At 36.3% G+C, this 15,475-nt stretch overlaps 1 protein-coding gene across 2 annotated transcripts in view; it reads left to right on the top strand.

The window, feature by feature from the left end:
- Positions 1–15,475, top strand: part of PPP3CA (protein phosphatase 3 catalytic subunit alpha) — a 317,276-nt gene that overhangs the window by 267,841 nt on the left and 33,960 nt on the right. For both annotated transcript variants that reach the window (XM_012436483.2, XM_012436485.2), the window contains exons 9-10: positions 11,715–11,840; positions 15,201–15,275. In XM_012436483.2, coding sequence (XP_012291906.1) covers positions 11,715–11,840; positions 15,201–15,275 — 201 coding nt within the window. The remainder of the gene's footprint in view (positions 1–11,714; positions 11,841–15,200; positions 15,276–15,475) is intronic.

The following is a 15,475-nucleotide window of genomic DNA, read 5'->3' on the forward strand; positions in this document are numbered from 1 at the left end:
TAATGACACATAGCTTCAATTTTTTAGAAAATTATTTGCCCCCTGTAAAAGTGATTTTAACTCTACTCACTCACCAGTACAATAAATTTTTATTGAGAACTTACTATATACCATGTACCATGGTAGGTGTTGGGGATATAAATGAAACAACACAGACATAGTCTTTGCCCTGGTGTGCTCAATAATCTGGTAGTGTGATAGACATTAAATAAATAATTCCACCAATAATTAAGTATATGTATTTGGAAAAAGCTGCAAAGAAAAGAGTGATGTGATAGGAGAGTGGAAATTATTCTATGGGGATTAATTGGGGAAGTGATATTTAAGCGATCAGTGAGAGTAAAATCTCTCTGGATCGAGAAATAGAGTGGCAGATGTGAACATTGGCTTAAACAACTCAGTTTGACCAAAAATTATAATGAACCTCAGGAAAAGTATATTTTATACCTTGATGTAAACACTTAAATTTGTCTTCTCTGTAGAGGTACACCTGTGCTTCAAAAGAATCTAAAGTAAACGACAGTAGGTTTCCATGTGGTACAAGTTCTCCGTAGTTCAGATGGGTTGCTGGATGGATAGGTGATTGGATGAGTGGTTAAATATATGATATATATGTAGAGAAATACAAACGTATGTACAAGAGGTATGTAACTCAGTTCCGGTAAATCCTACTGCCAGTAAAATACAGGAAATTTGTTAAATGAAAATTATTTTGGATTTTAGAGAAATATCTAATGGCAACCAAGCTAATTTAGTAATCAAGACCAAACATTTAAATGATAACCAAGAAGTAAACCAATTCAATATTGAAGTAGTTAAGGAAGAGAGAGATAGAAAATTGGTTTTATAAGATGCACATGGAAAGCATCTGATATGGTTTGGCTGTGTCCCTACCCAAATCTCACCTTGAATTGTAATAATCCCTACGTGTTAAGGGCAGGGCCCTACGTGGAGATAATTGAATCATGGAAGTGGTTTCCCCCATACTGTTCTCATGGATCCGTTTCTGCGAGCCTGAGGCTTATCTTAAGCATGGACATGACTTTTCACATTGACTTTTTAAAGCATTTTGTTGGTATCTTTACAACCACAGGTTAAATATGATCACTAGTTGCTTTACAAATTGGATAAAATTAATCCAGAGACTTTGCCCCATAGCAACAGTTTTCCCAGCGTGTCCTTTTTTCTTGCCATCATTGGAAACCTGAAGATACTCTTAATGGGTCCTGAAAACGTGTTTGCCCCAGATCACTTATTGCAATATAGAAGATGTAAACATACAGTCGGGGCAGCGTATTTGGTACTTTCTAATAATTGTAGGCCAAGGTTATTGTACTTTATTTTTGTTTCTTGACTAAAGCAAAACAATAAGTAAAACATCCTCCAACCCCTAATTTATTTCTTCCTTTATTTGATAAAGATTCTTAAAGCCATATGTGTATGATAGAATTAGACACACTATAAAGATAATTTTTTCGTAACGATTATTAAGCCTATGAGAGTTCACTGAGAAATGGTATGAAATACAAGAATTTACATGAAGGAATAAAGCAGAAACTATAAACAAAACCTTTTAGTATTCTTTTATTATCAATACGAAGTGGTAGAAAAGAAATTTACATAAACATTTCAGGCTGAAGAGAACACAAGGGTAGGAAGTTTTGATTGGTTTTCAGAAAATCACCCCTCTGAGATGAATGGTTAAAATTCACTGCAGAGGAGTTTCAACAGAATGTCTTCTCTCATTACATTTTATATCCAAGATTCACCATGTGTAATTAATCCAATTATGATATTCATTTTATTTACCATTGTCATTATCATTGTCACCTTGAGTGATATAGTTAGATATATATTTTTTAAAGTCTTAGGTTGGTAATATATTTAGCAAATGTGAAAATGTCCCTTGAGTTGGGATAGCATACTACACCTATGTTATTTACTTTGTCCCTATGAATAGCATATAATGATAACTAACATTTTTTGAGCACTTATGCCTCAGACACTGCTCAAAGAGTTTATGTGTATAAATGCATTACTGTATAATATTTATTTTATTGATGAAAATCTGGGGCACAAAGGAACTGCATATTTTTCTGGTACACAAGCCAGTACCAGAAAGCACTGAGACTGAAACTCAGCAAACTGACTGCAGAGCCCACATGCTAACCTCTGTCTATCCTCTTCCGCCTTAGCTTTGTTTTGTGAAATGTTTGCGAACAGTGTTTGCACTAAGCCACTCTTCACCTCATGGTTCCATCATGTTTAGGTGACTCTAACCATTCTTCAATAAGAAAAGAAAGCTTTTGAAATGAAGAGTCATTTGTTATCACTTTAAAATTACATGAATGTTATACATCCAAATATATGCATTATTAAAAGAATGAAGTTAGAGTATGTTTTACATTTTTCTAAAATAAATAATTTATTTATCCCTTTAAAATGTATTCCCTAAAGCACTTTTGCTGTTTTTTATTCAGCTCCACTGTGAAAGTGTCATTGCTAGAGGCCACTTTCTAAATAGATTAGTTTTAATTCAGTAGTCACTTGCTCACATTTAAACTTTTAATTAATGGAAGGGAGGATAAAATATAAACTATCCCATTAAGGTTTGATATTAAGGCTGGGCATGCTGGCTCAGGCCTGTAATCCCAGAACTTTGGGAGGCCGATGCGGGTGGATCACAAGGTCAGGAGTTTGAGACCGGCCTGGCCAAGATAGCGAAACCTCATCTCTACTAAAAATACAAAAATTATCTGGGCGTGGTGGTGAGTGTCTGTAATCCCAGCTACTTGAGAGGCTAAGGCAGGAGAATCCCTTGAACCCAGGAGGCGGAGGTTACAGTGAGCCGAGATTGTGCCACTGCACTCTAGCCTGGGTGACAGAACAAGACTTCATCTCAAAAAAAAAAAAAAAGAAAAGATTTAATATTGAAAGATTCCTTGTACTATATGTTTTAATTGAACTAATATTCCCATAATTTATGTATCTTTGGGCCAACAAATGACCTTCTTGACTTCTTAAAAATCACTACTCTCTAATTGTAAATTTAGTTAAGTAGTTATTTTGAAACTTCAGCAAAGTAAGACACAGTGTGTAAGGTAATTCTTGCTTTTCACCAAGCTTTGGCTATAGAATTACAGGATTTCAGATGTCAAAGTTATGGAAGACCTTGCCAGGGAACAAAGGAAGATTCAATGCTGAATCCTCCATACAGATTCATTGCCAAGTGCTCTTCTGTTACCATCTGAAAAGGGTCAATCAAAGAATCCACCCTGATAGCCCTGATGGTTAATTGATTCTTCAGTTGAGCTAAAACCTACTTCTCTAGAAATTTCATTCTCTGTAAAGCATTCAACAAGGGAAAAACAGTAACAATCTGAGGAATGTTGAAAACTTGAATTAATGGGTTGTCACTTGCTCTTCATTATCTAAGTATTCTAGACCTGCAAGAGACTCTTAGATTTTACTCTTGCAGCGTCCAAAAGTCTGCCATGACGTTACTTCCATGGAAAACAATGTTGACATGAAGTGTAGGAACTAATACTAACTCAGTACCAAGGATATCTTGGAGATAACCTGGAATCATTGCAAGCTATAGCTCAAGACTTGATACAAAGTCCAAGCTTGAAGCTGCAAAGGGTCTTCTATAAATGTGTGGAGATAACGCAGTTTCAGGATACCTCCCAGGAGAGCACAGTTCCCCTTACTAGGCACTTGCAGCTGCATGAATGAGAACAAGGCGAAGGCACAATGTTTACTGTGCCCGTGCCGTCTCCTCCAACAGCTTAAAGCTTCAGCTAAGTCTCTCTGTTTTTAGTCTGGGTTTGCTTAAGCCTCACTTTAGCATTATCATAATGTGGATTAGAACATAAGTGAATTCACTAGCTGAAACTGTTAAGGAATTGATAATTGCCAGTGGTTCTTATTAACAAAAAGGAATTTGCTAGAAGAAATTCAAATATTCGATGCACAATTGTAATGTTAGAAATGATTCACAATGTTTAACTGGACTTGAGCTACTTACAAAGATCAATTATCAGCCCCAAATTCTCTGGATCCTAGTATGTAGGTATAACACATTAGGTGGGGATTATAAAATGGCAAACTATTTAAAATAGATACCCATGCCCTCCTGGAGGAATTTGCAACAGACATAATACTTTACATTTCTCAGGGACAAAATATTTCACCTGATTGTTTATATTATCATGAATGTTAATCACATATATTATTTTATTTATTTTTCCTGCCCCATTCTTAGCAGTTGGATTATTTGATCTTTATACTTTAAAAATGAGAGAACAAGCATTATTATTCCTATTTTACAAGTTTGGAAGGTAAAGCCTAAATAAGGAGAAGTATTTACTGAAGGTCATATAGTTGCCATGTGACAGAACCAGTATCATTTCCACTCTTCTCTAATTTATATTCTCTTACAATTTTAAAACAGTTTAGCCTTTGAAGTGACGCATTGCTTTTTACCTAAATTCTTTTGTTCTTTTCATATTTCTGTTTATATTTTGTTATATTTTTAGTGTCCTGATTAGTTATATGTTTTGTGTTTCTTTCCTCTCTTTTTCCCTCTTCTCTTCCCATTTTCTATTTTCATCCTTAGGTCTTTTCTTTAACCAACACAATTAAGCATCAGCCATATGCCAGATACGGTACATAACACTGCAAAAGCATAAAAAGGGGTCTGTGCCTCCCTCATCCCTTCTATCTTCATCCTTCCACTTACTTTACCCAAGATTCCATATATGAATAATAACCTGGTTAACAATTTTCGAATCCTCTATTAAGAATGGAAACACATACAGAATTGACCCTGAAACAACACAGGGGTTAGGTAGGGGTGCCAACCCCCACTGCAGTCAAAAATCTACATATAACTTTGATTCACCAAAAACTTAACTACTAATAGCCTACTGTTGCCCAGAGCCTTCCCGATAACACAGTCATTTAACACATATTTTGTATGTTATGTGTATTATATCCTGTATTCTTACTGTATATAATACACAAAATCTAGAGGAAAAATATTCTGAAGGAAATCATGAGCAAGAGAAAATATATTTACTATTCGCTAAATGGAAGTGGATTATCATAAAAGTTTTCATCGTTGTCATCTTCATGTTGAGCAGGCTGAGGAGAAGGAAAAAGAAGAGGGGTTGGTCTTGCTGTCTCATGGGTGGCAGAAGCAGAAGAAAATCCGCATATAAGTGGACCTGTGAGGTTGAAGCCTGCGTTGCTCAATGGTACACATACATGCACACATGCACATGATAATATCAGCTCATATTGTTTCACAGAAATATCTAGTGTCATCTCTGCCCTTCATGTAGGTGAGATAATATGAATATTTTATTTAGGAGACTTGTAACAAAGTTAAGAAAAGGTGTTGTAGGTACTATGAAAGATGCATGTACAAGGTAGAGAAGGTATACAGAGGTTGAGAGTGTATTTTCATTTCTACCTAGTGAGTAAGAGGAGTGGAGCAAGGGCTAGAATGGCTATAAAGTGATTATGTATAGTCACATACATGTGTGTCCTTGATACATACAAAATAATTATCTCATAGTTTCTAGTAAGTCGTGTATACCTACTGTTTGTATCTACTAATAAGAAAATATTTCAGATTAGCTGAAACTTAGTCATTATGAGCCAGACATATGCCTGTATGGTGGCATATGCCTATAGTCCCAGCTACTTGAGAGGCTGAAGTGGGAGGATCACTTGAGCGCATGAGTTCAAAGTTGAAGTTAACTATGATAGTACCATTGCATTCCAGCCTGAGCAACAGAGCAAGACCCTATCTCTTGAAAAATAAGTAAAGAAAAATTTAGTCATTCCATGGAACTTACTGAAAATTTGCCTGTGAATGACCTTATGTTAGGTACTGGATCAAACAATATAAACATTAACTTTCTCACACTGAAGAATATCATGGTCAAATTACCTAAAACTTTAAGGCTTGAAGTCTACCTTCATAAGTAACTTGAACACATAGTTTTCACTTAAGGTTATGATCTACAGAGTAATAATGAGTTATGAGTGCAGTCCTTGCTCACCAAATAAATACTGTAACCATCATGAATTAGTACATTTCCCTTTAACTAAGTTATTAATCATATTTAAAAGAATCTTTTAAGACAGTTCATCCAGCAGGAGCTAGGACATTGAAAAAAAGAAGCTGGAAGTTAGAAGACAAATTTTAAAATGGAAGGAATTGTAGAGACTGTGTTCATGTATGTTATATACTACAGAAAATTATGCATATATGTGAATGCACATATGTACATATTCATACTATCTTAAATGAAAATTTTACACCAAAATGTTATCTTTATGAGAAAATACAGATTTAAAAAAAAAAAAAAACTAAGTAGCATGGCTCCCAGAATTTAAAAAACCCCTTGTATGCACCATACTGGCATAATCTTAAAATGCCACTATAGAACATTATGAGTCGCATGGGTCCTTCTTCAGGAATTGTATCCACCAAGGCATTATGCCTCCTTTTGTGATGGTAGGACTTTGCCAAAAGAACACATTGATGCTAGTTTTTCTGCTAGGGCATCTGCGGGTGGAAGAATTGGAAGGAAAAAACATCCTGGGTCTATTATGCAATGTCTTTGTGTTTTTGCTATTTCTGGATGGATTATGATTCTGGTATGCCCCCATTTGGTTCCTTCTCATCTTCTTTTCTTTTCTCTCCCTCTTTCCCATCTTCTGAAAGTGGAAGAGGATGGTCAATTAGAGATAAGGAGAGAAAGATGTCAGCAAAAGGGAGAGAACAGGAATAACATTCAAGTCATATTCCATTCTTTTGACCCCTTCTGCCCCCCGTCTTAAAATCAGGACGAGTGGTGTGCAGAATGCCTGAGCTATGTTGGAAGCATTACAGTTACAGGTTTTTCAGAAAAAGAACTTTGTATTCCTCTGGACACCCACTTGAAAAGTGCTGAGCCCATTTATGGTTTGGTGACTAGTTAACACCACTTGTTTGCCATATTTTGATAGCTGGTCTTTAATTAGAAGCTTTCTTTTGATCTTTCTATTCTTGTCATTCATTGCTTTGTCTCCAGTTTTCCGGGGTTGAAGAAAATTGTAGAGAGCATGTTGGAAATGTTTTCAAGTTTTTATGAAATACTTGTTGTTGTTGTTGTTTGTATCATCAAATTTTCAAATTAAAGATAGAAAGATTCCTTGTTTTACAGATTTGGATATGACCAGGCAACTTAGTGCATGGCTTGGTAAACAGAGCAGTGCATTAAGATAAAGATCCTATTCCTTGGATTTCACTATGTACAGGGGACCAGTTGTGTTATTGGGAATAATCGAAGTCCAGTCCCCCTTCCCCATTCACCAAATAGGAGCAGTCCCTTGATTACTAACTTTACAGCTTTTTACAGCGTGCCTTTGAACACAGCGTCCTACAGGTACTATAAAAATGATTGGATTGCATAACTTTAAGACGGTAATTTTGACGTCAGAAAAAGAACTGGCAGTCAGGGTTCCAGATTTGTGGATTTAGTATTCTTTTCATTATACCAAATTTCCTTCCAGCTGTTCTTCATACCTGCAAGTACAAAAGAAGAGCATTTATTTCTGTGGTGTCTGGTGTGCTCTGAATGATGGTTAATAATGTAAAGCTTGCATGTATGTCACAGTCTCTCTGTTACAATTGTTAAGTGACAAGAGGTCATGTGGAATTGTCACTAGAATAAAGGAGCTCCTTGGTGGTAGACTTTTGTTGTTTTTTTTTCAGACAAGGTCTCAGGAGGTGGTCTTGAGTGATTCTTGAAGTACAACTATTTGTATTATTTATATTGTACTGGAGATAAACGTCTTTCAAGTACTTCAGAGAAGAGCACGCTGTTAGGGCTCCAGTTGGGTTTTGTAATCCCAATGACAGTCGGAGGCAGGTGGCAGGGGCGGAGGATGTGGGAGGTGGAAGATGAAACGTTAACTGTGAATTTCGTGACTGCAGATATTTTGGACTGTTTTAGTTTTTTTTTCTCTCTCTCATGTATTTCTGTGTTATATATTTATTTTACAAAAATATCAGAATTTTGAGTAACTTACTAATGTAAGGTTATTCAAAAAGCATTTTTGCATAAATGTGTTGCTAAAGAAAAAAAGACACATATTGGTGTAATTTCTTATTTTTTTCTAGGTCAAAAAAATCCTAAAATTGAAAAAATTTAGGATTTTTTTGACCTAGAAAAAAATAAGAAAAAAATTATATTTATAGCCTGTAGAATTACTCAGAATATTATTCATTGCATTAGTGATGAGCTCTTTCATTGTTAACAGTGAAATTTGTTAACATCATTCAGATCAGGAAGAGATTTTATAAATTATCTATAAACCCACATAGTTAGATAACTGAGACCTATTATGTACCTTAGTCTGGGGAATAATTAGTGACAGAATCCATCTTGTAGTCTGGCTTCCTAGCTTTCCAGTCCTGTGCTCTTCTTTAAAGAGATTAAACATGGAAGGAGAAAGAATTTGTGTCCAAAACTTGATAGACACTGAATGATTTATACCATTAGGATGAGTATATTATGTTGTACTAGAAGGATCAGGGACTTTAGACTCAGGCCAAAAGTGAGATTTGCTTCTTCCTAAGTGACTGTGGGCAGATAACCTCTCTGTTGGCTGATTTTCCAAACATAAATGATAAGAACCACTTTTGAGGAATATTGTGAAGATTTGTAATTATGTTTGTAAAGGGCCACACATAATGCCTTGCGTACATCAGATACTCAGTAAATAAATGTAAATAAAATCTGAAAACAGTTTGCTTTATCAGTAGGTACTCAAGTAAATTGTGTCGAGCCAAGGTCGAATAAATAAATACTTTTATCTCACTAGCTACAAAACTGAACTTCTGTTTTATCTGTTGGATGAGCCTTACCCTTGCTTGTGAATTGCATCCTGTTTCACTCAAACATGTATTTTAGCCAAAGCTAAAACCTCTTTAATTATGAAATCCATGTTCAAAGTTAAATTATTATAACAGCTAGGACTAGAATTCATGCATTTATAATTTATGAGAGACAGCAGGGAATGATGGAAAGGGAATGAATTTGGTGTCAGAAAAAGCTGAGTTTAAATAATGAGTAAGATCCGCCAGTTACTGGTTGCATGATCTTGAGCAAGTTTCTCCATTTCTCAACCACAACTCCTTTGTAACGTAAGGGCAGTCACACATGCTTCTCAGATTTGTTGTGCAGATTGTTGTATAAAGCCTCTCTCTTTCCTCCAGGGCACTGTTAATTACAATATTTGCTTTCCTTCCTCCTGCCACATCACCAACCTAAGGTTAATAAAAAGTGAGGGAATTTAGAGGAGAAATTACTCTTCAAAAAGACAATTTAGAGCCTTAAAGATTCATTTGAAGATATGAGGTTGCATTTCTGCTGTGAATATTCAGTGTTGCAAAATAGTAAAAACGTCTTACAGGAGCTAGAGCTCTGGAAGCACTTAGCAAAGATGGGAAATACTTCACCTTTCTCATACTGAAGATCAAAAGTATTGATGTGGTAGCTTGCCTTGATTTTTTTATTTTGCTTGTTTTTAATATCATGTAAATGTATCCTTGTTGCATAAATGATAAAACAACGTAAAAGGGAATGGGTTTACAGAAATATACGCAGGAGTTAGTATTCCAAGGGAAGAAGAGGGTGGCTACCTTTGTATCAGTATTGCCTACACCACCTACATTTCTTGTCCCCGGGGTGTCTGTGATTGTATGTTCCATGGAACCATGTTGGTCAGCCAGAAATAACAACTCAAAGCAAAGGGCTTACCATTCACAAGTCTGAATTTAGTTAAATGCAGGCTGCTAAAAACATCAACATGTTGTTAGGCTACAATATGGTATATATATGGTGTATATATATGGTATCCACACCACAGAAAATGATATATTCTCCCCATACTCTGCACTGTTCAAACCGACCTAGAAGATTATATTAGTTCTGGGCCACATTGTAACAGAGACATTGCCAATCTGGCATGCATTCAGAATAGGTCGAACATGATGAGTTAAAGCATCAAGAAGCCATGTCATATTAAAGAGGGTGAAAGGGAATAAAAATAATTGGCTTGAGAAAGATTGTAAGGCAAATAACAAGATGTTTCTCCAGCTTCTGAGCATATATTCTGAGCAAAAGCAAAAAAAGTAAAGAAATGATTAGTTTTTCTATATTTTCAACCCCTTAATATAAACAAGAAGAGATCATTTGATATCACGTATAATCTGTTTGTTACTGTCTTCTAATGTAATACTAATCATACCCTGAATAGATAATAAAAATGAAATCTTGCCAAAGCCCAGGAAGGTATGCTTATCATATTTAATATTTAAAAGGCTATCATTCAGAAGCAGAATGACAGCCTTTTAAATATTAAATATGATACTCATAGCAAAACCATGATCACTGACTGGTAAAGGCAGGTCTAAACTCAACCTGAAAATTTCCTGCAACTTAAAATTACCTATTCATAGAATAGATGACCCCATTAAAACAGGTGACTTTTCCTTTATTGAAAGTACTCACAGAGACATGAAGCATGTAGATTTGTTTTCTCAGAAATCAAGGATAGAGTCAGATGGAAGCACATTATTTTAGGCGGGATTCAATCCAAACATTTTATTTTATTAAGTCAAGAAAGCAATCTACCATAGGGTAACTATAGTTAACAATAATAGTTAGTAATTTCAAATAGCTAGAAGGAAAATATTGAATGTTCCAAACACAAAGAAATGACAAATGTCTGAGATGGTATTTAATATATAGCTAATTACCCTGATCTGATTACTATGCATTATATGTATCAAAACATCACTATGTACTCCATGAGTACATACAAGTATTATGTTAATTTTAAAAAATAAAATAAACATTAAAAAATAAACCAATCTGGGCCGGGCGCGGTGGCTCACGCCTGTAATCCCAGCACTTTGGGAGGCCGAGGTGGGTGGATCACGAGGTCAAGAGATCGAGACCATCCTGGTCAACATGGTGAAACCCCATCTCTACTAACACAAAAAATTAGCTGGGCATGGTGGCGCGTGCCTGTAATCCCAGCTACTCAGGAGGCTGAGGCAGGAGAATTGCCTGAACCCAGGAGGCGGAGGTTGCGGTGAGCCGAGATCGCGCCATTGCACTCCAGCCTGGGTAACAAGAGCGAAACTCCATCTCAAAAAAAAAAAAAAAAACATAAACCAATCTAACTAAAACTATTTTGTACAACTATTGGGAGTTCTACTGGAAGTTTTATTTTTTAAAAATAAATTTACTTAAACTATTTGAGGAGGTTATTGTGTCAGACTTAGCTGTGCCACTTTTATTAGTGTCATCAGATATCAAATTTTAAGACTAAAGTATTCTTGGCTGAAAGGGGAGCTTGATACAATTCCTTGATACAGTTCCAACAGACATTGGATTAACTATTTTCTATAAATATTTTCCAATTTGTTATACAATTCCGTATTAAGTATTCATATATTGTGTGGTTATACGTTACACTGAGTAAAGCTTAAGTCCATAAGTTGTGTAACATTCTGAGATGACTCAGGTATGAGCCTGGATGTTTTGGAACTTCAGTCAATTAGCTGAATTTTCTTGATGAGCTAAAGCCATACATAGAAGCAGAAATATGTTCTGTGTATCTAACATCCTTTTTTGGTTTCTTAGCTGCAGTATTGAAGTATGAGAACAACGTTATGAATATCAGGCAGTTCAACTGTTCTCCTCATCCATACTGGCTTCCAAATTTCATGGATGTTTTTACTTGGTCCCTGCCATTTGTTGGGGAAAAAGGTATGTTGTGGAATCCTGAGACGTTCTTATTAAAATAGTATAGGAAGGAAGGAAAGGAGATTAAACATTTGGAGACGAACTTTGGCCCAGCCAATAAAATTCCCAAGTTGTACAATGAAAGATGTGATTTGGAAGTGCCGACGTGTCACGCTGTATCCTAGTAACAGGGCACAATGAGTGAATCAGGGAAAGCAAACAAAAAGACAGCAGAACTATGTAGTAAATTTATACCATCTTATTAGAATAATACATCTCTTTAAAAAACAATGGAAATACAACTTTACCTGGTTTCAAGTAATGTCTACCCTTTTTCCTTACCCCTTTGTACTATAATCCCAAAGGACTATTTTATTTTACAAATTATCTGCCAAATTAAAAGATTAGGATAGCCATGCTTTCCTTACATTTCTGATGTTAATAAATTATTGTACGATGGTGCTTAATGGCTACAATAATACGAAGAACAACATTTACAACAGCAACAAAGTAGTTCATCAAAAATGTAGTAGGATTAGCGCCTTGTAAGGTACAGTACAGGGACAAATTCGCATTTAAAAAGTTGCTTATTAACTTTCTTCCTCCCTTCCTTCTGCCCCGCTTCGTTTTGCTTTCATATGTTGACCTAAACCTCAACAAAAATGTTGAGGAAATTCCTGCACCAGTTGTTTTTCATTCAGGAGGCCTAACAATAATTCACAGATTGATTCTCATGCATCTTTTCATCCTTTGCATGAGAAGGTGAGTGGGCGTTGTCAGAAAGATGCTTAAGTTTTAGAGTAATGATGTCCTATGAGGAGTTTCAGAGAAAAGCTAAACGTTTTTCTGAAACCCTACAGTAATTGTTGTTTTCCCTTTAAATGCCCTAAAATGATTAAACCAGTCAAGTTATGAGTTGTCAGCTAAGAATTCTTCCCTTTGGATATCAAAATAATCAAAAGTAAATTTTTTATAGTCTCCAGTAAATATTCCCAGTACCACTCCATATCGCAACTTTCTTGCACTGATCAAATTGAAGTAGTGTCATCTGTTGGCTTTGCTGGAAACAGAAACAGTGTGAATCCTGACAACTGTGGGGCACTTTTGAACACCCTTTATTTGGGTTGTTTCTATTAATTATTAAAATTTAGGGCATTTATTAGAAATTAGCATATTAATCTGCTGGTACACAAAATCCAGTTTTGATAATTAAACTGAAACTCTGGATCAGTGTTGGCTCCCTTGAAGTTTCACTCTCTATCATACATCTTCAACTCTAGCAGGACATTTTTTAAAATAGCATATTACTTTAAAAACAGCTCCTGAAGAAGCAATAGACAGGCTTCTTTTCACCTGCATGATAGAACCCAGTCTAATTTCAAAAAAGGTTCAATGTAAATAGCATGCTTTGTAGTATAAAAATAATGCAGTACTAATTTCCTCTGTACAGCAGGGGGTTTTTGTTCTTGTTTATTTGTTTGTTTGTTTGAGACAGTCTTGCTCTGTCACCAGGCGCTAGGCTGGAGTACAGGGTGCAATCTCGGCTCACTGCAACCTCCGCCTCCCAGGTTCAAGCAATTCTCCTGCCTCAGCCTGCCGGGTAGCTGGGACTACAGGCACGCACCACCATGCCCAGCTAATTTTTTTTGTATTTTTAGTAGAGACGAGGTTTCACCATGTTGGCCAGAATGGTCTCAATCTCTTGACCTCATGATGCGCCCACCTCGGCCTCCCAAAGTGCTGGGATTACAGGCTTAAGCCACTGCATCCGGCCTGTACAGCACTTTTATATAATCCTATTGTAATCTATTAAGTAAATTTCTGATTAAACTGCAGCTGTTTAATTTTTTAAGCATTTTTGAAGATCAAATTTAATATTTGTAAAAATATTTTTAAAATTAGTATTCTGAAAAGTACTTCAAATATATTAGTTTATCAATCAACAGTTTGTATTAAACACAAAAGCACATGCTGTGGGAGGAAAGTCTCATAAGTGCCAAAGCAGGAGACTGAAGCCCCGGCCAGTTCCTGTCTAATAAATAGAGTATAGAAAGAAGAATCTAGCTAGGAATAAGTGTCGTGAGTGATTAGATATCAGTCTTATTGAATGTTAAGTATCATGAGTGATTAGATATTAGTCTTAGAGTATTAAGCCTTGATTAAAGTCTTCTTGTACTTTATGCATAATTATCTAGGGACTTAGGTTGCTGTGGTTAGGGACTGATAAGGGACCCTATGGTGGCCACCAGGCAAGAGCATCAGTACCTGTTGAACATCCAGTGGTGGAGATCAGCAGAGATAACCTGTTGAATGCCGAAACTGAGCCCTCTGTCACACTCGCATAAGGGTTTCTGGAGGGCATCTAAAATCTCTGTGGTAGTGCCAGTGCCTGGAGAAGCACCCGCTACTCAGCAGACCTTGGAAGGGAGCATGTCCTGTCTTTGGGCGAGCTGGAGAACACTCCACTCCCCAGTGCTCCTGTGGCTTAATTGTCTCTATGTGGTGCTGTGCTGTATTGGCCAGTCTGTGTCTGCTTTCACTCCAACTTCTGCACCTGGTTCCTCTTTTGAAGGTAGTAAGAAGTAGCATCGTTCTTGAAGCCTTTGTTGTTACTTGGCAAGCATAACATGAAGTACTAACGCATCTTGCTGCCCCTGCTTCGGCTACTTGCAAGCCGCGTCCCCTTGTTCCTTAGACACGTGATTTGCTTGAACTCACCCTGCTTTCCCTACCCACTGCTTTGTACCCAATAAAAGTCAGAATGTCCAGGCACTCGGGGCCACTGGCGGACTCTGCGTACTAGGTGGTCGTGGACCCCTGGGCCCAACTACTTTTCTCTTTATCTCGGTGTATTGTGTCTTTATTTCTACAGTCTCTCATCTCCACACCCGTAGAGAATGCCCTCTAGACCCAGTAGGGCTAGACCCTACAACATGCCTGTAATGGTGTGACGTTCTCTAGGTGATTAAAAATACAAAAGAATAAAATCATCATTCTTCATCCCGACTGAATAGAAGTTTATAATCTGATCTAGATTAAGCCTTATCATTGTGCAAACAATAAAAATTCAAAAAAAAAAACCTATTTTCTCTTCTATTGATTTCTAGTATACGCACATCCACATATTTGACTTGTCAATGTCTATTGACCTAGAGCTGATAAACGTTATCATTAGATATCATAGTCAGGAGCTAATAGTTTAATAAAGTCTGCATAGACTCACAAAGGCGGTTGTCTTTGATGATCTGGGTTTTCACTGAAACTGCTTCTGTGTACAAACTAAGTAAGAAATGCTATTGCTCAGTTTGCTCATAAACAATGCCATTGTGATAGTTGAGGTTAAAACAGAAAAGCTTGACTTTTCTCTTTGCTTTCTCTCTTTAGTGACTGAGATGCTGGTAAATGTCCTCAACATCTGCTCAGATGATGAACTGGGGTCAGAAGAAGATGGATTTGATGGTAAGAGGCTTGAGCCTTTGTGCCTTTGGGCTAATGCTATTTGCCTGCTAATTACTTGGAGTCTCATTGCTAAACCCAAGAATAAATTTCTAAGACTTAGATTATGTTTAAAACATAGTACACAATTGAGAATGAAAGATATGATTTATTTTCTATTTACTTTTTAAAAGTATAAGAAACAAATATGATAGTTTTCTCAT

Source organism: Aotus nancymaae, unplaced genomic scaffold, assembly GCF_030222135.1.
Source record: "Aotus nancymaae isolate 86718 unplaced genomic scaffold, 86718_ANA_hifiasm-v0.15.2.pri h1tg000033l, whole genome shotgun sequence".
Taxonomy (NCBI): Eukaryota; Metazoa; Chordata; class Mammalia; order Primates; family Aotidae; genus Aotus; species Aotus nancymaae.